This window comes from Mobula hypostoma, chromosome 2 (genome assembly GCF_963921235.1).
Source record: "Mobula hypostoma chromosome 2, sMobHyp1.1, whole genome shotgun sequence".
NCBI classification, from domain to species: Eukaryota; Metazoa; Chordata; class Chondrichthyes; order Myliobatiformes; family Myliobatidae; genus Mobula; species Mobula hypostoma.
Window position 1 is genome coordinate 8,760,769 of NC_086098.1, and position 26,212 is coordinate 8,786,980.

Consider the following 26,212-nt stretch of genomic DNA (forward strand, 5'->3'; position numbering starts at 1 on the left):
CTGTATGTGTGTATTTTGCAGCCCGTCCAAAACCAAAACGAGGCCACCGTAAAACTGCTTCATTTGGTAACATACTGGATGTTCCGCAGATCGTCGTATCAGGTACCAGTTCAAACTACTGGTCTGGCTAGCTAACCAGCTTACTGCTGATAAATATGGTGTACTGCTTGCTCCAAGTTACAGAGATTTCTGCAGAATCTAAACATTGCTGTGAAACTTTCCACTGCTAAACAATGGAAAATGGGTAGTCGTCATCTTATTCAGCAAAATAGACTGAATTGTACCAATGTCAGATGACACTAAGATAGGTGTTAAAGTCAATATTTTATCAATGTACATAAATGTCACCATTTACTACCTGGAGACTCATTTTCTTGCAGACGTTACAGGAAAAATACAGAAATACAAATAGAATTTATGAAAAAAGTATAAGTAACGACTGACAAAAAGCCAACATGCAAATAAATAATACTGAGTCCTTGAAAGTGAGTCTGTAGGTTGTGGAATTAATTCAGATTTGTGGTGAAAGAAGTTATCCACACTGATTCAAGGCCTGATGGTTATAGGGTAATAACTGTTCCTGAACCTGGTGGTGTGGGACCCAAGGCTCCTGTACCTGTTGCCCAATGATTGTAGCAAAATGAGAGCATGACCTAGATGATGGGGATCCTTGACAATAGTGGTGTCGTAGACAGCGAAGTACACCCTGGGGAGTGTTGTGGAACAGGGGGCCTCGAAGTACAAGTATATACCTCTTGTATCTACCTGAGATATGATTTGGAGTACAGGAAGGAGATATAAAGGTTAGTACGTGGCAATGACAACATTTCCTTCAACAGGCTCAAGAAGAGCTTCTATCCATTGTAATAAAACTATTAAATGTTCTCTCGTAGATAGATTCTTGACCTCGCAATCTACCTTGCTATGACATGTTTACCCACACTGCACTCTCTCTGTAGCTGTTGCACTTTACTCTGCATTCTGTTACTGTTGTACCTTGTTCTACCTCAGTGCATTGTGTAATGATTTGATCTGTATGAACAGTATGTAAAACAAGCTTTTCCCTGTCTATGTGACAATAATAAACCAGTTATAATTCCATTTCCAATTCCATTTCTACTGAAATTGGTGTGAGAGATAGACAGGGAAGCGGAGAAGGCATTCAACACACTGGCCTACATCAGTCAGAGCCATGAATACAGGAGTTGGGACATTATGTTGCAGTTGTACGGAACATTGGTGAGTCTGCACTTGGAGTATTCTGTGCAAATTTAATTGCCCTGTTATAGGGAAGAACTGGAAATAATGCAGAGAAGATAAACAAGACCATGGTCAGGACTCGAGAGTGCAAGTTATAGGCGAAGCTTGTAAGGTAGAACTTTATGTAGGTGATTGAGGGTTGAACTTATAGGGATGTATAAAATTATGAGAGGGTATAGATAGTGTGAATGTACATTGTCTTTCTTCACAGGGAAAAGGAATTTAATCTAACAAGCATCGGTTTAAGGTGAGAGGTGAAAGATTTAAAAGGAATCTGAGAATCGTGGTTAGTACGACGCTGCTACAGCTGAGGGTGTCGGAGTTCAGAGTTCAGTCCTGGATTCCACTGTAATGAGTCTCTGTACATCCACCCCATGGAATGTGTGAGTTTTCTCAGAGTCCTCCAGTTTCTCCCCACAGTCCAAAGACATACCAGGTTATATTGTATTGTCCCGTGATCAGCTTGGGATTATCAGGGGTTGCTGGGCCGTGTGGGTCAAAGGGCCAGAAGGGCCTATTATGCACTGTCTTGCTCAATAAATAAATAATATCTTCACATATGAGCTGCCAGAAGAAGTAATTGCGACAGTAGTTAGACACATTTTGGGTAGATAACTGGATGTGAAGTCTAAGTGGGCCAACTACGGAGAAATGGGACTAGCTTGGTGAGCACCATGGTCAGAATGGACAATTTTGGCCAAATGGCCTGTTTTGCTGTGATATTCTTTGTCTCCTTGTCTCTGGTCCTAACTTTTCAACAGTTTAGTGATACAACTTGTATGGCCTGTATTTTCAAGCCTGAATTAGAGCACCTTTGTCATTCAGAAAGAGCAATTAATAGAAATTAGGACAGAAAGTTTGCATAAATTGTGCTACATAAACCTAGTTTATTTTAAATTTGGATTTAATCTTTCACACAGCATGATTGTTTCGTTGAACATCTTGAGTCTCTGTAATGAGGCGTAATGGGAAAAGGCGATGTGCTCTGCAGCTCAGCCAGATACATGATGGCAGGTCCATTAAATGATACAGGGCCATCTAAAGAAGGAAGCAATTTCTGTTAAGGTTATAATGACTGCTCAGTTCTCATCCATCCAATTTTTCATATCTCCTATTGCCTTCTAAAAGCAGCATATCCAAGTCCTGATGTCGGGTCTTGGCCTGAAACATTGACTCTACTCCTTTCCATAATGCTACCTGCCCTTCTGAGTTCCTCCATAATTTTATGTCTGTTACCATGGATTTCCAGCATCTGCAGAATCGCTTGTGTTTATATCCAAGTTCATCCTTTTGATATCTTGTTCTCTGCTATTTTCTAACAAATTTTCCAAGAACTTATACTCAGTGACTCCATATGCAGTATATAATCTCAATTAAAAGGTCCCCCAGAAACCTTCTAATGAATATATGCTATCATTAGAATAGCGATGTGTTTACTATACACTATCAGGATAGATCTATAGAGTCTCTCAAGAGCAGAAGTTTTGGGGGTATGTCTCATGATCGACTCTTCTTGGTGCACAAATATATCAGTGCTATCCCAATTCTGCTCACCAAACCTGGAATATCTAGTAGTAAAGTGCCGTCCTTTTTACCTACCACGGGAGTTCTTTGGGGTCATTTTGGTAGCAGTTTACATTCCATCTCAGGCCAATGTCAAGCAGGCTTTAGATGATCTGAGCACTGGGATCAACATGCACGAAACAGTGCACCCCAACACCTTCACCATTGTTTTGGGAGATTTTAACCAGGCCAGACTGAAAAAATCACTAAGCAACTACATCAACAGATCACTTGCAATACCAGAGGAAACAAAAACTGGATCATTGCTACACCACCATCAAGAATGTTATTCCACGCCCTCACTTCGGGAAGTCTGCTCACCTGGCTGTACTTCTACTCCCTGAGTATAGGCAGAGACTGAAGACTGCAGCACCAGCAGTGAGGACCAAGAAGGTTTGGACAAGGGAAGCACAGGAGCGCCTACAGGGCTGCTTTGAATCGGTAGACTGGACTGTATTCAGGGGTTCATCTTTGAACCTGGATGAGTATGTTGCAGTTGTTACTGACTTTATTAAAACCTGTGTGGATGAGTGTGTACCCACAAAGATTTACTGTACATTCCCAAACCAAAAGCCGTGGATGAACCAGGAGGTACATCATCTGCTGAAGACTAGATCTGTGGCATTCAAGTCTGATGACCCAGGCCTGTATCAGAAAACCAGGTATGATTTGCGGAGGGCTATTTCAAGGGCGAAGAGACAATTTCGAACGAGGTTGGAGGTGACATCGGATGCACGGAAACTCTGGCAGGGTCTGCAAGACATTACTTGCTGCAAAGTGAAACCCAATAGCAAGAATGGCAGTGGTGCTTCACGACCAGTTGAACTCAACGCTTTCTGTGTACGCTTTGAAAGGGAGAACACAACTACAGTTGTGAAGATCCCTGCTGCACCTGATCTCCATCTCAGAGGCCGATGTTAGGCTGTTTTTATAGAGGGTGAACCCTCACAAGGTGGAAGGTCCTGATGGAGTACCTGGTGCAACTCTGAAAACCCTGTCCCAACCAACTTACTGTACATTCCCAAACCAAAAGCCATGGATAAACAAGGACATTGTTAACCTCTCATTACGAATCTCATAGAATTTTTTGAGGATGTAACTAGTAGAGTGGATAGGGGAGAACCAGTGGATGTGGTATATTTGGATTTTCAAAAGGCTTTTGACAAGGTCCCACACAGGAGATTAGTGTGCAAACTTAAAGCACATGGTATTGGGGGTAAGGTATTGGTGTGGGTGGAGAATTGGTTAGCAGACAGGAAGCAAAGAGTGGGAATAAACGGGACCTTTTCAGAATGGCAGGCGGTGACTAGTGGGGTACCGCAAGGCTCAGTGCTGGGACCCCAGTTGTTTACAATATATATTAATGACTTGGATGAGGGAATTAAATGCAGCATCTCCAAGTTTGCGGATGACACGAAGCTGGGTGGCAGTGTTAGCAGTGAGGAGGATGCTAAGAGGATGCAGGGTGACTTGGATAGGTTGGGTGAGTGGGCAAACTCATGGCAGATGCAATTTAATGTGGATAAATGTGAAGTTATCCACTTTGGTGGCAAAAATAGGAAAACAGATTATTATCTGAATGGTGGCCGATTAGGAAAAGGGGAGGTGCAACGAGACCTGGGTGTCATTATACACCAGTCATTGAAAGTGGGCATGCAGGTACAGCAGGCGGTGAAAAAGGCGAACGGTATGCTGGCATTTATAGCGAGAGGATTCGAGTACAGGAGCAGGGAGGTACTACTGCAGTTGTACAAGGCCTTGGTGAGACCACACCTGGAGTATTGTGTGCAGTTTTGGTCCCCTAATCTGAGGAAAGACATCCTTGCCATAGAGGGAGTACAAAGAAGGTTCACCAGATTGATTCCTGGGATGGCAGGTCTTTCATATGAAGAAAGACTGGATGAACTGGGCTTGTACTCGTTGGAATTTAGAAGATTGAGGGGGGATCTGATTGAAACGTATAAGATCCTAAAGGGATTGGACAGGCTAGATGCGGGAAGATTGTTCCCGATGTTGGGGAGGTCTAGAACGAGGGGTCACAGTTTGAGGATAGAGGGGAAGCCTTTTAGGACCGAGGTTAGGAAAAACTTCTTCACACAGAGAGTGGTGAATCTGTGGAATTCTCTGCCACAGCAAACTGTTGAGGCCAGTTCATTAGCTATGTTTAAAAGGAAGTTAGATATGGCCCTTGTGGCTACAGGGGTCACGGGGTATGGAGGGAAGGCTGGGTTCTGAGTTGGATGATCAGCCATGATCATAATAAATGGCGGTGCAGGCTCGAAGGGCCGAATGGCCTACTCCTGCACCTATTTTCTATGTTTCTATGTTTCTATTACTACGGGCGGAAGTTCCCATATTCTTCAGAAAGGCAACTATTATACCAGTGTCTAAGAAGAATAATGTGGGCTGCCTTAATGACTATTGCCCAATAGCACTCACATCAACAGTGATGAAATGCTTTGGAGACGTTGGTCATGACCAGACTGAACTCCTGCCTCAACAAGGACCTGGACCCATTGCAATTTGCCTATCGCCACAATAGATCAATGGCACTCCACACGGCCTTAGACCGCCTGGACAACACAGACACCTACGTCAGGATGCCATTCATCGACTACAGCTCAGCATTTAATACCATCATTCCCACAATCCTGATTGAGAAGCTGCAGGACCTGGGCCTCTGTACCTCCCTCTGCAATTGGATACTCGACTTCTTAACGGGAAGACCACAATCTGTGCGGATTGGTGATAACATCTCCTCCTTGCTGACGATCAACACTGGTGCTCCTCCTGTGTGTCGCTAGGCATAGCTCAAATACCATCTATAAATTTGCTGATGATACAACCGTTGTTGGGTAGACTCTCAGGTGGTGATGAGAGGGCATACAGGAGTGAGATAGAACGTAGAATAGTACAGCACAGTTACAGGCCCTTTGGCCCACAATGTTGTGCTGACCCTCCTCCCATATAATCCCCCCACCTTAAATTCCTCCATATACCTGTCTAGTAGTCTCTTAAATTTCACTAGTGTATCTGCCTCCACCACTGACTCAGGCAGTGCATTCCATGCACCAACCACTCTCTGAGTAAAAAATCTTCCTCTAATATCTCCCTTGACCTTCCCACCCCTTACCTTAAAGCCATGTCCTCTTGTATTGAGCAGTGGTGCCCTGGGGAAGAGGCACTGGCTGTCCACTCTGTGTGGTACAAAAGCCTTAAAGCACACACTCAGCGATTCAGGAAGAGCTTCTTCCCCTCTGCCATCCGATTCCTAAATGGACACTGAATCTTTGTCACAACCTCACTTTTTTTTAATATACAGAATTTCCTTTTTTGCACGATTTTAAAATATGTGTTCAATATATGTAATTGATTTACTTGTTTATTATTATTTTTATTTTATTTATTTTCTTTCTGTCTACTAGATTATGTATTGTATTGAACTGCTGCTGCTGCTAAGTTAACAAATTTCACGTCACGTGATAATAAACCTAATTCTGATTCTGATCATTTTTCGTTCATCCAAATTTGTTCTTCTCCCTATGTAATTAGAATCAGGTTTAATATCTCTCATATGTCATGAAATTTGTTGTTTTGCAGCAGCAGTACAGTGCAATACATAATTTAAAACACTCAGACAAAGGAGCAGAAGTTGGCCATTTGGCCCGTCAAGTCTGCTTCTCCATTTTATCATGAGCTGATCCATTCTCCCATTTAGTCCCACTGCCCCGCCTTCTCACCATAATCTTTGATGCTCTGGCGACTCAGATACCTATCAATCTCTGCCTTAAATACACCCAATGACCTGGCCTCCACTGTCGCCCGTGGCAACAAATTCCACAGATTCACCACCCTCTGGCTAAAAAAATTTCTTCGCATCTCTGTTTTGAATGGGCGCCTTCAGTCCTTAAGTCATGCCCTCTCATACTAGAATCCCCCACCATGGGAAACAACTTTGCCACATCCACTCTGTCCATGCCTTTCAACATTAGAAATGTTTCTATGAGGTCCCCCCTCATTCTTTTAAACTCCAAGGAGTACAGTCCAAGAGTGGTCAAACGTTCCTCATATGTTAACCTTCTCATTCCCAGAATCATTCTAGCGAACCTTCTCTGAACCCTCTCAAACGTCAGCACATCCTTTCTTAAATAAGGAGACCAAAACTGCACACAGTACTCCAAGTGAGGTCTCACCAGCGCTTTATAGAGCCTCAACATCACATCCCTGCTCCTATATGCTATTCCTCTAGAAATAAATGTCAACATTGCATTCGCCTTCTTCACCACCAACTCAACCTGGAGGTTAACCCTAAGGATATCCTGCACAAGGACTTCCAAGTCCCGTTGCATCTCAGAACTTTGAATTCGCTCCCCATTTAATAATAGTCTGCCCGTTTATTTCTTCTACCAAAGTGCATAACCATACACTTTCCAGCATTGTATTTCATTTGCCACTTCTTTTCCCATTCTCCCAATCTATCCAAGTCTCTCTGCAGACTCTCTGTTTCCTCAGCACTACCGACCTCTCCACCTATCTTTGTATCATCAGCAGATTTAGTCACAAAGCCACCTATTCCATAATCCAAATCGTTGATGTACAATGTAAAAAGAAGCGGCCCCAACACCGACCTCTGTGGAAAACCACTGGTAACCGGCAGCCAACCAGAATAGGATCCCTTTATTCCCACTCTCTGTTTCCTGCCAATCAGCCAACGCTCTATCCATGTATGTAACTTTACCATAATTCTGTGGGCTCTTGTTTAGCAGCTTCATGTGTGGCACCTTGTCAAAGGCTTTCTGATAATCCAAATAAATATATATATAGAGTAAGTAGTACAAAAAGCGGGCAAAAAAAAATAATGTGGTAATGTACATGGGTTCATTGTCCATTCAGAAATCTGATGGAGGTGGAGAAGAAGCTGTATCTCATCCTCGATGGTAGCAGTGAGAGGAGGGCATGTCCTGGGTGATGGGTATCCTTAGTGATAGATGCCACCTTTTTGAGGCTTCAGCTTTTGCAGATGTCCCCAGTGCTGGCGAGGCTAGTGCCCATGATGAAGCTGGCTGAGTTTGCAACTTTCTGCAGCTTTTCCGATCCTGTGCAGTGGCCCCTCCACCAGATGGTGATACAACCAGTTGGAATGCTCTCCCTAGTACATCTGTAGAAATTTGCAAGTGTCTTTGGTGACATACCAGATCTCCTCAAACTCCTAATAAAATATAGCCACTGTCCCTTGAAACTGATGAAAAGGTAACGTAGCATGACTACAAGAGTAATTTCCATATAACAACTGCTAGACAAAGTAAAGCATCGATTACTAAAGGAAAACCTATACAGAAATTGGTTGAAGTATTGAAGGTCAGATAGAATGAAATGATGTAATGTCATATGTGTTGAAAGAGAGATGGAAATAATGAGTTAAGTCACATTAGCTGCTGCTGGCAGTTCCGAAGGGAATCGTAAGTGTTGAGCCATTTACACTGAATTAAGTTCTGGCTTTACATATGCCTACTTTTAATACAAGACTTAACGACCAGTGCTGACTCATGGGGAATAAATGCTTAGATTTGACCCAAGGAGAAAACTACCACAGGATCTGAGACCCCAGTGGTCTGGATGCAGAGCGATGGGACTAGGGGTGGACTAGATGGGCCATAGGGCCTGTTTGTTTGCTGTAGTGTGCTATGACCCTATGGCTCTAATGATTTGGAGAATAATTCTCAGTCTGTGAAATGGTGAATTTAAGATTTTTTTTATTATTTTAAGTTCAAGGATTAATGTTATTTTAATTTTTTAATGTTTTAAATACTTAGCATAGTTATCTGACCTCTTGATTATTTACAGAGATCAGATATTTAAAGGCTATTCAATTTCTGGGTAATTTAGTCAGGAGCTAAACCTCTGTGTCTGACAGTACCGCTCTTTCTCGCCCATTTCCACCTTCCACCCAGACAACCAGCTATGCTTTCTGTTGGGACTTGTTAGCATGTTCCCTGGTTCCCACTAAATCTCCACTGGGCATGCCCACAGGCTCAGTGAGATTCCACCTCTGCATCCACACCAAGTCGAGATGGTTTCTCTGGGTCATGCAACCCACATCAAAGTTGCTGGTGAACGCAGCAGGCCAGGCAGCATCTCTAGGAAGAGGTGCAATCGACGTTTCAGGCCAAGACCCTTCGTCAGGACTAACCTGGAGATGCTGCCTGGCCTGCTGCATTCACCAGCAACTTTAATGTTTGTTGCTTGAATTTCCAGCATCTGCAGAATTCCTGTTGTTCTCTGGGTCATGATGTGACTTTGTTTCCCCCATTGAATTACTTTTTTAACAACAAAAATATTTAAGTGCATTTACATATATTAGTGCTTCTCATAGCAGAGCATAAATAGATGGGCTAATACAAGTAAAATGCTGGCGGAACTCAGCAGGTCAGGCAGCATCTATGGAAAAGAGTAAACAGTCGACCTTTTGGGCCAAGACCCTTCATCAGAACTGAGAAAAAAGAGGGAAGATGCCAGAATAAAAAGGTTGGGGGAGGGGAAAGAGGCTAGTTTCCAGTGAACAAATCTCCCCCCTCCATTCGTCAGTTGCTCACTGACCTTTCACTTCTTCCTACCTACTTGTTACTTCCCCTTGGGTCTCCTCCCCTTTCCCTTTCTCCTATTGTTCAATCTCTCCTGTCAGATTCTTTCTTCTGCAGCCTTGACCTTTCACCGCACACCTGAATTCACCTATCACCTTCCAGCTAGTATCCTTCCCCTACCCCTACCTTTTTATCCTGGCATCTTAGCCCTTCCTTCTGAGTCCTGACGAAGGGTCTTGGCCCAAAATGTCAACTGTTTATTCATTTCCATAGATGCTGCATGACCTGCTGAGTTTGTCCGGCATTTTGTGTGTGTTGCTCTGGTTTTCCAAGATTTGCAGAATGTCTCGTGTTTGTGATTGACAAACAAAACGATTGCCAGTGTCTAAGGTAGGCTTGTAAAATAGCAACAAAGAGAGGTTGCAGCTTGAGCCCCCACAAGTCACGCATCATGTTGACTTGTAAGTATATCACTGATCATTAACCATTGCTGTTCCTAAAGCTAGGAACTTGTTAAGTGATTCAAGAAGGCAGCTCACTACTAACTTCTCGGGATCACTTAGAAAAGGCACTAAATGTTGGTCTTCCCAGTGAAGCTCAAATTAAATCTATAGAAGATTCAAAGGAACTAATGAGTGACATGGTAGCCTAGTGATTAACACAAAGTTTTACAGTATAGGCAATATGGATTCAATACTAGCCACTGCTTGTTTGGAATTTGTACATTCTCCCCGTGACCATATGGGTTTCCTCCAGGTACAGTTTCTTCCCACAGTGCAAAAATGTACTGGTTGGTAGGTTAATTGGTCATTATAAATTGCCCCGCGGTTAGGCTGGGGTTTAATTGGGATTGCTGGGCGGTATGGCTGGAAAGGCCTATTCTGCAGTATATCTCATTAAACAAATATATGGTAGTTCTGTTTTACGTATAAATGACATGAATATTTAATCTGTGATTCTGTTGCAATGCTGTACTGGAGCAAAGAGTATTTTCCTCCACCTTAACTATGCTCTTTAATGTTGATTATTGAGCTTTTGACTGCCGTGCTTGCTTTTGCGCTAACCACATTATTTGTGTGTGTGTGTATCTTTACTGCACTTGCATGAATTTTGTGTTTATTGTCGTACTGTGAATTATGTTCTTTGTGCAAAGATGTGCTTTTATGGATCACAAATTGTTCAGCTGTCTTGAATACTGTAAGAGCATTCCACAGTTATTAAAAGACAATTTTTTTCGCTTCTTAACAAATTTTGCAAGGTACGCACAACAAGCAGATGAATGCTTTCAGCACATATGTTTAAAGTTTTTTAATGATAAGGAAATGTTGAAGAACTTGGTTGTTTGAAACACCTGATTAGACAATTGTGCAATGCTGACTTTAAGGGCACAGAATTATTTTGGATGTGATTGTTTGACTTTATGGTGTTATGATTTGATATCTGTCTAGGCAATTTACTTAGAATGCAAATTCTTTATTTCTATGTTTTAAAACTTATTATTGAGTTGACCATGGATTTAAAAAAAAATTATTTTCTATAGAATACAATTATAATTATCTTAATACATTCTCTTTGAGAAAGTTATTAATATGTGCACATATCTACAATTTTTCTTTCCAATTTTCCAAAAAGAAATAATAACTATTGTGTTGAAAGTAATTCACTTAAATATGCTTTGTATTATTCCTTTCAAAATATGCTGCTTTCCTGACTCCCATACAGTGGTATGCAGTGTATAATTGAGCAACTTGGAATTATAAAAATAATCTTGAAGAACTGGAAAGTTTAAGCTGTGTAGTAAGAAGTAAGCAAAAATACATTTAATGATTTGAATGGCAGTGAAAAATGAGGTCCCTGAAGAATATTTAAGAGACAAGCCCTACAATTGAAAACTGATTTTTAATCCAGTTAGATTAATCATTCTAAACTAGTAGGGGTGTAAACAACTGTGAATCATAGAATTATAGAATTGTACAGAATACAATTGTACAGCCTTTTTGTGCAACTCTTCCATAATGCCTATCTATACAAATCCTTTTTACCCACAATAGGTCCTTATCTCTCTGCTATCACGTGACTGGCAACAATGAATGTAGAATTGAGTCAGGTTTTATAAAAGCCATCAAACATTTATTAAACCACACACATAAAAGTTGCTGGTGAATGCAGCAGGCCAGGCAGCATCTATAGGAAGCGGTACAGTCGACGTTTCGGGCCGAGACCCTTGGTCAGGACTAACTGAAAGAAGAGCTAGTAAGAGATTTGAGAGGGAGAGGGGGAGGGGAAGATTCAAAATGATAGGAGAAGACAGGAGGGGGAGGGATGGAGCCAAGAGCTGGACAGGTGATTGGCAAAAGGGATATGTGAGGATCATGGGACAGGAGGCCCAGGGAGAAAGAAAGGGGGAGGGGGGAAGCCCAGAGGATGGGCAAGGAGTATAGTCAGAGGGACAGAGGGAGAAAAAGAATAAATATATATATATATATAAATAACGGATGGGGTATGAGGGGGAGGAGGGACATTAACGGAAGTTAGAGAAGTCAATGTTCATGCCATCAGATTGGAGGCTACCCAGACGGAATATAAGGTGTTGTTCCTCCAACCTGAGTGTGGCTTCATCTTGGCAGTAGAGGAGGCTGTGGATAGACATCTCAGAATGGGAATGGGACATGGAATTAAAATGTGTGGCCACTGGGAGATCCTGCTTTCTCTGGCGGACAGAGCGAACATTTATTAAACTCTGCTCAATATAAAAAAAATAAACAAACGAAAATCTTAACCAGAAGTAAACTGCTATGCGACCATTTAACAAGCCATCACTCGGTACTAGTTCTTAAAGCGATAAATACGAGAACAATTCTTAAAATGGTAAATTCAAACACAGTTCTTAGAATGGTAATTTCGAAAGTCCAAGAGATTTATACAGTCAATTAGGAGAGGCTTTCCTGAAGTAAAGAATTCCTCGAAGACATGATGTCACTGCCAATCCCAGCCGGATATTGCCTTGTCCGCAGGATTCACGACGACGGAAATAAAACGGTTTAAAGGCACTGGCCTTTCTCTCTGGATATTAGATACTGCACAGCCTTCTCTGCTGCTTTTAGCAGAGGCCATCTCGTGCAGATCACTCTTTCTTGAACGAATTCAATAATGGTCGATTCTTTCCAAAACCGCTGAACGACTCCTTCAGGCTCCTGTCTTCACTTTCCAATATTACTGAGAAGATACATCAACAAACCTGGCAGCAATTGGTTAAACTGCTGGCCCAACACTTTTGTACCTTACAATAGAACATAAATCTCAGTTTTAAATCAAAACTGTGTCATAAGATTAATACACAGCAGAGCGGAGTATCTGGCTGACGTTGTAACTGGAAAACCTACTGCGTCACCAGGGGTCTACAGTTATACACCTGGTGAGAACAGGTCATCACATGACCTCACATCGGCGGGAAAATTACATCATGTGACCTCCGCAAGACCATTACATCATCCTCATGAGACAATCACAAGATATCCATGAAGTATGTAACACTGCGCCTTTCTGATCTAAGTACTTGTCTAAACACGTTTTTAGCATTGTAATCGTATCTTCCTCTAGCAGCTCACTCTAGATATTTACCACTCTGTATGGGAAGCTTGCCCCTCTGTTCTTCTCTAAGTTTTTCCCCTCTCACTTTGAGCCATTTCCCTTGAGTTGTACACTTCCCTATCTATCTTGGCAATCATTCTGACTGTCTGTCCTATCTGTGCACCTCATAATTTACTAAACCTTTATAAAGTCACCCCTCAGCCTCAGTGGGAATAAAGCAGCCTATATCTATAGTGCCCACCCCATCTCCAATTCAGGCAACATCCTAGTGAATCTATTCTGTACTCTCCCAATTGCTACCACATTCATCTTGCAATGTGAAATTCAGAACTGTACCCAATACTCTGGATATGGTCGAAACCATGCTTTGTATGGCTGCAAAATTAAAAAACCAGAAAATTAAAGCAATCATAGGTGCATTAGTACAATAAATTTCAAAGTGTATTGATTATCAAAGTATGTATACAATATACAACCTTGAGATTCATCTTCTTGCATTCAGCCACAAAACAAAGAAACACAATAGAACCTGTTTAAAGAAAACCCCCACACAACAAACACCAATCAAACCCCCAATGTGTGGGGGGAGTAAAAGAACAAATCGCACAAACAGTAAAAAGTAAACAAGTAACGAACACACGGACCGTTAAATATCAAACCGCAGAGTCTCCAAAAGTGAGTCCACAGCCACGGAGCGGGTCCAGGAGTCCAATGGTTGCAGTGCACAGCTGCCAAAGTGTCTCAGTCTGTCATGCAGTTAGTAAAGAACAACGCATGGGCCGTGAACTGCAGAGTCCCTGAAATTGAGGCCAGAGCCACAGAGTGCGTTCAGCACTGAGGTAAGTGGAGCCCATCCTGGAGCCCGATGGCTGCTTCCAAACCTTGCAGCATGGAACCCAAGACATCTGCACCTTCTGCTGATCAAATGCAGGCAGACAGCGCTGAACGCCTGTTCATTTTCCACTCTCACCTTCGATTTTAATCCTGATTGACGCTTTAATCAGAGCAAAGTAATGGAGCCGACCGCAGGTTTGCATTCCGCCATTAGGAATTGATGACCGTCCCTGTACTCTCTGCTCTCATCTGTGACAGATTCCACAGGAGATCGCAAAAGCGCCAGATCATTTAGTTGGCTCAAAAATACATCCTTAAAATGGAAATTACAGGCTGCAATTGATTGCAGTTTAGAAGAAGTATATTTAGAAGAATTCTACAGAAGCAAGGATGGCAAATTAAAGTATGAAGATTAATTGTGATACCTAATGTAGATCATAGCACACCCTCACAACTCTTGATAATTGGCAGTGCCTGTACTTCCTTAGGAGTCTGTAGAGATTTGGCATGTCATCAAAAACCTTGGCAAACTTCTATAATATGTGGGTGGAGAGTGCGTTGACTGGCTGCATCATGGCCTGGTATGGGAACACCAATGTCTTTGAACAGAAAATCCTACAAAAGAGAGTGGATTCAGCCCACTACATCACAAGTAAAGCCCTCCCAGCCATTGAGCTCATCTATATGAAATGGTGCATTGGGAAAGCAGCATCCATCATCAGAGATCCTCACTACCCAAGCCATGCTCTGTTTCTCACTGCTGCCATCAGGTAGAATCAGGTTTAATATCACTGGCCTATGTTGTGAAATTTATTAACTTTATGGCAGCAGTACAATGAAATACATGATAAACAAATATAGAGAAAGAAGCAGAGTTACATTAAGTATTTATAAATGTCTATTAAATAGTTAAGTTAAAATAATTAGTACAAAAATAACAAATAAAAAAGTAGTGTTCATGGATTCAATACCTATTTAGGAATCATATGGCAGAGGGGAAGAAGCTGTTCCTGAATCGCAGAGAGTGTGCCTTCAGCTTTCTGTACCTCCTTCCCAATGGTAACAATAAGAAGAGGGCATGTTCTGGGTGGTGGGGGTCCTTAATGATGGATGCCGCCTTACTAAGATAGATACTTTAATGATCCCAAAGGAAATTACAGTGTCACAGTAGCATTACAAGTGCACAGATATAGGAGAGAAGTCTAACAGGAGGGTGTCGTTACTTCCCCAGCAATTGATTGAATCATTATAGAGCCTAATGGCCGAGGGTAAGAATGACCTCATATAGTGCTCTTTGGTACAGCACAGTTGTCTTAGTCTATTACTGAAAGTGCTCCTCTGTTCAGCCAAGGTGGCATGCCGAGGGTGAGAAACATTGTCCAGAATTACCAGGATTTTCTGTAGGGTGCTTTGTTCTACCACAGCCTCCACTGTGCCCAGTTTGACTCTCATAACAGAGCCAGCCCGCCTTTCCAACCGGTGTTGATGCCATTGCCCCAGCATACTGCCACATAGAAGAGTGTACTGGCGACAACAGACTGGTGGAACATGTGAAGGAGACGCCTGCATACTCCAAAGGACCTCAGCCTCCTCAGGAAGTAGAAGTGACTCTGCAAGGTAGAGGGCTCAGGCACCACTCCTTGAAGATGTCCAGGATACTATGGAGGCCGGTACACATGATAGAGCTGATTAATTTTACACGAGTGTCAGGACTCACACCACCAGGTTTAGGATCTGTTACTACCTCTCAACCATCAGACTCTTGCCCATCCATTGAGATGTTCCCACAGTCAATGATCTCACTTTAAGGAATCTTCTTTATCTTGTTATTTCACATTTTCTTTGTTTATTTATATTGGCATTTGCACGGTTTGTTGCTGAGTATGCCCGCAGGAAAATGTGCCTCAGGATTGCATGTGGTGTACTCTGATAGTAAAAATCTACTTTGAACTTTGAACTGTAATTTCTGAAAGCTTCATTTGTACCACCTCTCTTTTTTAGTTATAGTTTATAATTAGAATTTGAAAACTATAAAGCGCAGATCCACAATCCCTTATCCGAAATCCTTGGGGCCAGTTGCATTTTGGAATTCAGAATTTTTTGGATTTCAGACCAACCCCCCCCCCCCGCCCCGCCCTCCCCCCCCCCCGATACTAAAAAACGCGAATGCTCAAGTCCCTTATTTAACCTGGCTCAGTGCGGTGGACTTTAGGACCCAGCAGCGCACCAAACCTACGCACATCCTCCCGTATACTTTAAATCATCTCTAGATTACTTATAATACCTAATACATTGTAAATGCTATGTAAATAATTGTTATACTGTATCCTTTGGGGAATAATGACAAATATACAGCTTTAGACGAACTGAATCAAACACATGGTAAATAACTTATTGGAATAAATGTAGAACGTCACTGTCACTGTCCCTATAAAACTTAAGTAACTTGTCTTTCTGTTTATTTAAATCATATACAGTGGTAGTTCCGACACTATTTTCTTCAGTAAGACGCTGCACAGACACACCACGATTAAGCTTCTGCAGTAACTACGCTTTCTGCGTTATTGATAGAGAAGATTCCTTCTCTTTTTCTCATTGTTAACCATTGAGGTATCTGCAGCTTTTTGACATTTTGACATTGTGAAATTAAACACAAAGTCAACAGTGAATACAAAATATCAGCAAACAGCAAATACACGTGTAACCAGAAGGAGCGCTGAGCCACAACTGATGTCTGGCGGCCTCTGCTAGTGCTGCCACGTCACACCTGAGTGACGTCAGCAGTTGGCGAAAAAACTTTGGTTTTCGGAGCTTTTTGGATTTCAGAATTTCGGATAAAGGAATGTGCACCTGTATCTAGATAAAAAAAGACATTCAGGAGTTCACCTGCATAGTCAATAGTCAAATCATTTTAGTTGAACAGAATTAGCATAATGCCCTTCATCATGTGTTTTAGAAAATATATGTATGGGTACGCTGCCCCAGGTACAGGCCAAAAGTATTAAATTCACAGGATGCATTGAAGGGCCTGACTTATAATGAGATATTGGACATACTCAAGTTTTAGTGAATATGCTCAATACCTTACAAGCATATATAGAGAGGTAGGTCTGCTCTGTGGGCTGAGGTTCTAAATTGGAGAAGGCTAGTTTTGATGGTATTAGAAAGGAACTGGCAAGTGTGGATAGCAACAAGCTGTTTTCTGGGAAAAGTGTACTTATTAAGTGAGAGGCCTTCAAAAGTGAAATTTTGAGAGTACAATGCTTCTATGTGCCTGTCAGAATGCAATATAAAGATAACAGGTTTAAGGAACCTTGGTTTCTGAGAAATATAGAGGCCCTGATTAAAGAAGTGAAAGGAGTTGCATAGTAGGTATAGGCAGGTAGGAACAAATGAGGTGACTATGGAGTATAAGAAATACAACAGAACACTTAAGAAAGAAATCAGCAGGGCTAAAAGACGGCATGAGGTTGCTCTAGCAGACAAGGTGAAGGAGAATCCTAAGGGATTCTTCAGATGTATTAAGAGCAAAAAGATTACAAGGGACAAATTTGGTCCATTGGAGGATCAGAATGCTAATCCTCCATGTGTGGAGCCAAGAGAGATGGGGGGAGATGTTAATTTGATTTTTTTGCATCTATATTTACTCAGGAGATGGACAGAGAGTCTATACAAGTGAGGCAAAGCAGCAGCAAGGTCATGGACCCTTATACAGTTTACACAGGAGAAGGGATTTCCTGTCTTGAGGCAAATTAGGGTGCATAATTCCCAGGGTCTGACAAGGTGTTCCCTCGGACCCTGTGGAAGGCAAGTGCAAAAATTACAGGAGCCCCAGCAGAGATATTTAAATCATCCTTATCAACAGGTGAGGTACCAGAGGATTAGAGGATAGCTAATGTTGTTCTGCTTTTTATCAGAGCTCTAACAATAAACTATGAATCAATAGGCAAGTGAGCCTAACAGCAGTAGTGGGGAAATTATTGGAAGATGTTCTAAGGAACCAGATATGTGAGTATTTGGATAGACAAGGATTGGTTAAGGATAGTCAACGTGGCTTTGTGTTCGGTAGATCATGTCTTAATCAAGAAAGTTACCAAGAATGTTGCTGAAGGCAAGGCAGTGGATATTGTCCTTCATGGACTTTAACAAGGCATTTGACAAGGTCCCACATGGGAGGTTGGTCAGGTAAATTTAGTTACTTGGCATTCAAGATGAGGTAGTAAACTGGATTTGACATTGGCTTTGTGGAAGAAGGCAGAGAGTGGTAGTAGATGGTTGTCTCTTTGTCTGGAGGCCTGTGACTAGTGGAGTGCTGCAGGGATCGGTTCTGGGTCCGTTGTTTGTCATCTTGTATACCAGTGATCTGGATAATAATGTGGTTAACTGGATCGGCAAATTTACAGATAACGCCAAGATTGGGGGTGTAGTAGACAGCAAGGAAGCCTATCAGAGCTTGCAGACCAGCTAGTGAAATGGGCTTAAAAATGGCAGATGAAATTTAATCCAGACGAGTGTGAGGTGTTGCACTTCGGTAGGACCAACTAAGGTAGATCTTACACAGTGAACGGTAGGGCACTGAGGAGTGCGGTAGAACAAAGTGATCTGGGAATAGAGATCTGTAATTCATTGAAAGTGGCTGCATAGGTGGATCAGGTTGTAAAGAAAGTTTATAGCTGATTGGCCTTCATAAATCAACGTATTCTACAGGAGTTAGGATTTTATATTGACATTGTGCAAGACATTGTTGAGGCTCATTTTGAATATTCTGTGCCATTTTGATCATCAACCTACAGAAAAGATGTAAATAAGTTTGAAAGAGTAAAGAGAAATTTTACAAAGATGTTGCTGGGACCGGAAGACCTGAGTTATAAGGAAAGATTGAATAGATTAGGACTTTATTCCTTAGGACATAGAAGATTGTGGAGAGATTTGATAGAGGTATACAGTCAAAGAGTATAGATAGGGTAATTGCAAGCTGGCTTTTTCTACTGAGGTTGGCTGGTTGTTAATGTTAGGAATAATTCATCACTGAAAATAGCTCTAGTCTTGTTAGGCAAGGGCAACAGGAATATGGAATAAGGGTGTGTTTAGATGTAGATCAGCCAGTCCCCAGAGAGGCAGGAGTGGAATTTGGTCACATAAGCCTTGAGGCTATTAAAGTGCCCAAACAACTGATCGGCAACCTCATTCCATGTAATAACTGTTGTCCCATTTCCCTCAATAACAATCCATCAATCCCAAATTTACAATTAATGATGACCTGGCATTATCTGAATTCCAAACTTCTACTGTTCACTGAATCAAAGTGGTAGTTTACTTCACTCATTAAAGGCTTACTCCTACATTCAAATGAGCCACGTGCCCGTGAATTGATATCCCATCTATTCCACTGGTTCCCTGTAAAGTTCTGAAACTCATCTTCTTTGGTCAGGTGTCAGGTCTCTCAGTGGGAGAGCGTTATGGAGATAGTGATCACAATTCTATCTCCTTTACCATAGCATTGGAGAGGGGTAGGAGCAGACAAGTTAAGGAAGCATTTAATTGGAGTAAGGAGAAATATGAAGCTATCAGGCAGTAACTTGGAAGCATAAATTGGGAACAAATGTTCACAGGCAAATGTGCAGCAGAAATGTGGCAAATGTTGAGGGGATATTTGCGTGGAGTTCTGCATAGGTACGTTCCAATGAGACGGAAAAGATGGTAGGGTACAGGAACCATGGTGTACAAAGGCTGTTGTAAATCTAGTCAAGAAGAAAAGAAAAGCTTACGAAAGTTTCAAAAAACTAGGTAATGATAGAGATCTAGAAGATTATGAGGCTAGCAGGAAGGAGTTTAAGCATGAAATTAGGAGAGCCAGAAGGGGTCATGAGAAGGCCTTGGCAGACAGGATTAAGGAAAACCCCAAGGCATTGTACAAGTATGTGAAGAACAAGAGGACATGAGAGAATGGGACCAATCAAGTGTGACAGTGGAAAAGTGTGTATGGAACCGGAGGAGATAGCAGAGGTACTTAATGAATACTTTGCGTCAGTATTCACTACAAAAAAGGATCTTGGCAATTGTAGGGATGATTTACAGCGAAGTAAGAAAGAGGATGTGCCAGAGCTTTTGGAAAGCATCAAGTTGGATAAGTCTCCGGGACCAGGCAAGATGTACCCCAGACTACTATGGGAGGTGAGGAAGGAGATTGCTGAACCTCTGGCAATGATCTTTGCATCATCACTGCTGATGGGAGAGGTTCTGGAGAATTGGAGGGCTGCAGATGTTGTTCCCTTATTCAAGAAAGGGAATAGAGATAGCCCAGGAAATTATAGACCAGTGAGCCTTACTTCAGTGGTTGGTAAGTTGATGGAAAAGATCTTGAGAGGCAGGGTTTATGAACATTTGGAGAGGCACAATATGATTAGGAATAGTCAGCGTGGCTTTGTCAGAGGCAGGTAATGCCTTATGAGCCTGATTGAATTTTTTGAGGATGTGACTAAACACATTGATGAAGGTAGAGCAATAGATGTAGTGTGTATGGATTTCAGCAAGGCATTTGACAAGGTACCCCATGCAAGGCTTGTTGAGAAAGTAAGTAGGCCTGGGATCCATGGGGACCTTGCTTTATGGATCCAGAATTGGCTTGCCCACAAAAGGCAAAGAGTGGTTGTAGATGGTTCATGAATATGCATGGAGGTCAGTGACCAGTGTTGTGCCTCTGTTTTGGGACCCCTTCTCTGTGATTTTTATAAACCACCTGGATGAGGAAGTGGAGGGATGGGTTAGTAAATTTGCTGATGACACAAAGGTTGGGGGTGTTGTGGATAGTGTGGAGGGCTGTCAGAGGTTACAGTGGGACATTGATAGGATGCAAAACTGGGCTGAGAAGTGGCAGATGGAGTTCAACCCAGATAAGTGGTAGGTCATTTATGATGGCAGAATATAGTATTAATGGTAATTCTCTTGGCAGTGTGGAGGATCAGAGGGATTTTAGTGTCCAAGTCCATAGGATGCTCAAAGCTGCTGCGCAGGTTGACTCTGTGGTTAAAAAGGCATACGGTGCATTGGCCTTCATCAATCGTGGGATTGAATTTGAAAGCCGAGAGGTAATGTTACAGCTACATAGAACCCTGGTCAGACCCCGCGGAGTACTGTGCTCAGTTCTGGTCACCTCACTACAGGAAGGATGTGGAAACTATAGAAAGGGTGCAGAGGAGATTTACAAGGATGTTGCCTAAATTGGGGAGCATGCTTTATGAGAATAGGTTGAGTGAACTTGGCCTTTTCTCCTTGGAGCGACGGAGGATGAGAGGTGACCTGATAGAGGTGTATAAGATGATGAGAGGTATTGATCGTGTGGGTAGTCAAGAGGCTTTTTCCCAGGGCTGAAGTGGCTAACATGAGAGAGCACAGTTTTAAGATGCTTGAAAGTAGGTACGGAGGAGATGTCAGGGGTAAGTTTTTTATGCAAAGAATGGTGAGTACGTGGAATGGGCTGCCGGTGACGGTGGTGGAGGTGGATACAATAGGGTCTTTTAAGAGACTCCTGGATAGGTACATGGAGCTCAGAAAAATTGAGGGCAATGGGTAACCCTGGGTAATTTCTAATGGAAGTACATGTTCGGCACAGCATTGTGGGCCGAAGGGCCTGCATTGTGCTGCAGTTTTTCGATGTTTCTGTAAACTCTCCTGATTGAACCACTGGACTCTGGGTAAAACTAATTTAGTAAATATACATTACATTTGCTTCATACATAATCCTTTTAAGGCAGAGCTCAGGGCTACTCATAGTATAACAGTCTACCATGAAGGAGGCCATTCGGCCGATTGTGTCTGCTCTGCCATTCCATTATGGTTGATTTATTATCCCTCTCAGCCCCATTATCCTTCCTTCTCCATGTAACCTTTGACATCCAAACTAGTGAAGAGCCTATCAACTTCCTCCTTAAATACACCCAATGAGTTGGCCACCGCAGCCGCCCTTGACAATAAATTCCATAGATTCACCACCCTCTGGCTAAATTTCTATTGCTTCGGTTTTTTTTCACTATTTAATAAGTGCTTTGGATTTATCCACTTTTAGCCAGTGTGCATGAGCTGAGAAACAGTACGTACACACACCATCCTCTGGGCCTGCATTGGTGGAGCGTATTTGTTTTAGTGGTGATGTTAGGAGTAGGAATAGTGTGGCCTTTTAAATCCATAAAAAAGTATAACTTCGTTATTCAAAAGTAACACCACTACTTTGAAGTCACTTTGAATATGAAAGTTTTTAGTTACTTTTTTCTTTTACGTATTGAAAAATTCACCCATAAAGATGGGAGAGTGAAAATTCTCATATTTCAATTTTATGCAGAGTTGCTTCAGTTCAATTTAGGCTTGACTAAATATGATTTGTTTTTTAACTGTCCGTGGATCTATTTGCAATGAGAACCAAAATAACATTTGCCACCTCATCAAGAGCAGTCATTTTAGTTTTTAACTCCCAAAATAGCTATTCACTGGAGCTCTCCTCAAAGTATGGCAGAGTATTAAATGCATATGTTGTTATTATTAGTTTTCAGATATTTTTTAAAAATATATATCACGAAATAATAAGTTCTGCAATGTATGGATCTATTTCTTTTGGAGCAATGACACCCCCCCCCACCCCCAGCACTACATATTGATCTGTTGTCCGCATGTGCATTGTTCTCTACGCATGTGCGTGCGCATTGGAGGTGCTAAAGACCTACACGGTGAAAAAGTTTTCCTCAAAGGCAAACTGAAGGTGAATGTGACATATGGAAGCCAAACATAGCAGGTGGAGCTTTATGTATTGAAAAGTGGAGAGCCAAAACTTTCTGGACATGAATGGTTGAGGAAAATCCAACTAGACTGGCACTCAATCAAAGGTGTCTGTGATCAAAGGTGCATGAACAGGCAACGGCAGTCCAAATCGTAGCACTCGCCAGCGACTGGCGCAGCTGCTTAATACTAATGAGAGAAGGTGTTCGAGAAGGGGATCAGTAAACTCAAAGGCACGAAGCCCAGAATTGAATGGAATGAAGCAGCAACACCAAGATTTCACAAAGCTCATCCAGTGCTTTACGTACTGTGTCCTAAAGTGGATACTGAACTGCAGAGGTTGGAGGCGTCTGGAATTCTTTCCAAGGTTAAGTGGAGCGATTGGGCCATGCCCATTGACCCGGTGATCAAGAAAGGGAAGACTGGAGCTGTTCGTATCTGTGAGGATTTCAAAGTGAGCATTGACCCACTGCTGCACACTGTGCAGTATTCTCTGCCACGAATAGAAGACACTTTTGCATCTTTGGCATGCAGGGAGAGGTTTTCAAAGATTGACTGCAAATGGAGATTGAGGAGTCAAGCAGGAAGTTCCTTACAATCAACACACACAAGGGACTGTTCCAGTAGAATCATCTTGTCTTTGGCATCGCATCAGCTCCAGCAATTTGGCAAAGAACACAATGTTGCCTTGATAACATCATTGTGACTGGCAAAAATGATAAAGAGCACCTCTAGAACTTTGGTAACGTGCTTACCGGGCTGAGTGAGTATGGTCTGTGGACAAAGAGAGAGAAATGTGAGTTTTTCAGGAATGAAATCTCATACTGTGGACATGTCATTGACAAGCAGGGCTTTCATAATTTACGAGAAGATTGAAGCAGTGCTGCAGGCCCCCAAACGGGAAAATGTGTCACAACTCAGGTCATACTTGGGCCTTGTAAACTATTACTATAGGTTTCTCCCGAACATTGTCAGAGTGCTGCATCCATTGAACACACTGTTACAGATAGGAGCAAAGTGGGAATGGTCAGAAAGATGAAAGAGCATTCAAGGAAACAAAAAGACTAATAACATTAAATCAACTGCTCACCCATTATGAACCGTCTCTGCCCATCAGACTGGCGTGTGATGCGTCCCCTTATGGCATTGGTGCCATTTTGTCACACACTATGAAAGATAGATTTGAACGTCCGATTGCATTTTCTTCAAGATCACTGATGAGCGCAGAATGCAACAACGCACAGGTTGACCAAGAGACCCTTAGTCTAGTCTGTGGAATAAAGAAGTATACCTCTACGAGCAGAAGTTTACGCTAGTGACAGATCACCAGCCCCTTGTGTCCATTTTCAATCCCAGGAAGGGAATTCCAGTGATGTCTGATACTTGGTTACAACATTGGGTACTATTCCTCAAAGCCCACTCTTATAACATCGAGTTCAAGGCTCCCAAATAACACAGCAATGCTGATGACTTGTCACATCTTCCACTGTTGGCAACTGAAGAAGGAAAGTCTTCGTACTATGACCCAGCAGACGTGTTCTATACCGCATTGATGGACCAGTTGCGGGTATCAAATTCTGAAATACAAAGGAAAACAAGGAATGGCCCAATATTGTCAAAAGTCTATGAAATCACCATGCAAGGATGGGCAGCTCATGGTAACCCTTTGTACTAGAGTTCTCAGTGAGATGAGACCAACTGTCAGTATGTCAAAGAACACTGATGTGTGGATTTCATGTTGTGGTTCGTCTTAAACTGCATACCAGACACGATGAAGAGTAGTTTAGAGAAACGTCGACTGAAACTCTTCCAATAGATGCTGCCTGGCCTGCTGCGTTTACCAGCAACTTTGATGTGTGTTGCTTGAATTTCCAGCATCTGCAGAATTCCTGTTGTTAGCTTAGAGCTACTGGTGGTGGCTGGGAATAAATAAACAGATTGAAGGTTTGGCCAAGAGCTGTTCGGGTTGCCAATAAGTTCAAAATGCGCCCCCACAGGCACCATTACACCAATGGGAGTGGCCACTGAGAAAAACAATACATATTGACTTTGCTAGACCATTCATGAACTCCATGTCCCTGATTGCTGTGGATGCTCTCTCAAAGTGGCCGGAGGTTATACCAGTGATGTCAACCACCTCAGCAAAATCTGTTTCTGCTCTGAGGACTAACTTCACCAGAAACTGCTTACCAAAAAAAATTGTGAATGACAACGTACCACAATACACGTCAGAAGAATTCCAACTGTTCATGAAGGAAAATGGCTTCTGACATTTCAAGTCAGCTCCTCACTACCCAGCAATGAGTGGTTTAACTTGGATGTTTGGATAAAACTTTCAGAAGTTCATTAAAGTGATGGACTAGGAGGACATCTCTTTACAGCATGAGGTGAACAAAGTCGTTTTTGTGTATTGGGACTCTGTTCATGTGACAACGAATCAAACACCTGCGATGCTGTTCATGAGCAGTAATCAGAGATCTCGTACAGACTTCCTGACACCTGACCCATGGAGGGAAGTACAGAATAAACATTTTTGGCCAGTTGCCAAATGAAGCAGCATGGAGCTTCAAGATTGGACAGGATGTCCTAGCGCGTGATTACTGAGAAGACAAGTGTACACCCAGTAGGATAGATACAAGAGCTGGAGCACTGATGTACTCATAGCCAGGTGATAATGCTAAGACTTTAAAAGACACTAGTCAGGTCGCACTAGGAGTATTGCCAACAGTTTTGGGCCCTGTATCTCAGAAAGGATGTGTTGTCATTGGAAAGAGTCCAGAGGAGGTCTACGAGGATCCTTAGCACTACATAGTGATCTATTGTCTGTGCATGCACTGTCACCTACACATGCACATTGCTCCCTCCCCCCCCCATCTCTCCCCCTCGCTGCAATGCGAATACACCAGTTAAAGCTATCTCCCACATGCGTGTTTTTATTTAATTTATAAGTCGTTGTGCACAGACAGAAGTTCTAATTCATTTATGTAGGGTCTGTGCCCGAAATGTCGACTGTTTACTCTTTTCCATAGTTGCTGCCTGGCCTGTTGAGTTCCTCCAGTAATTTTTGTGTGTTGCTTGGATTTCCAGCATCTGCTGATTTCTCTTGCTTCTAATTCATTTAATTGGCTTTGGTATTAGCGCAAGTGCTTAAGTATTTGAAAATTCTGCGTTAATTGTTTTAAAACTGATTCAGTGGATTTAATTTCTGCTACCGAAGAATTACTACATAACACTACCATGCCAAACTCTATGTCCTTTCCTCACACCATGGTACAGCTGGAGGGGGTAATATGCCTGATGCATGACTGTCAAAGAAATATAATTTCCAAGAGACACCCAATGATAGGAACATAGCTCTGCATACCACTCCCATCCATGTACTTAGCCAAATTTCTCTTAACTGTTGAAAGCAAACCTGGATTCTTCTCTTCCACTGGCAACTCATTCCACAATGTCATCACCATCTGAGTGAAGAAGATCCGGCTCAAAGAACTTCCAAGTTACATCTAATTAATCTTACTTCTATGTTTTACTATTTAGTTTTTTTTTATTCTGCACCTCCAGTTGTCAGGTTTTGCCTTCAATTGCATGTAACTTACTTTCAGAGTCTTTTA

At 42.2% G+C, this 26,212-nt stretch overlaps 1 protein-coding gene across 4 annotated transcripts in view; it reads left to right on the forward strand.

Annotated features, from left to right (window-relative positions):
* map3k7 (mitogen-activated protein kinase kinase kinase 7) overlaps positions 1–26,212 on the forward strand; it is a 167,986-nt gene that overhangs the window by 105,192 nt on the left and 36,582 nt on the right. For 2 of the 4 annotated variants that reach the window (XM_063033250.1, XM_063033257.1), the window contains exon 12: positions 22–102. The exons of the other annotated variants lie outside the window; for them this stretch is intronic. In XM_063033250.1, the coding sequence (XP_062889320.1) occupies positions 22–102 (81 nt within the window). The remainder of the gene's footprint in view (positions 1–21; positions 103–26,212) is intronic. 4 annotated transcript variants of the gene reach the window in all.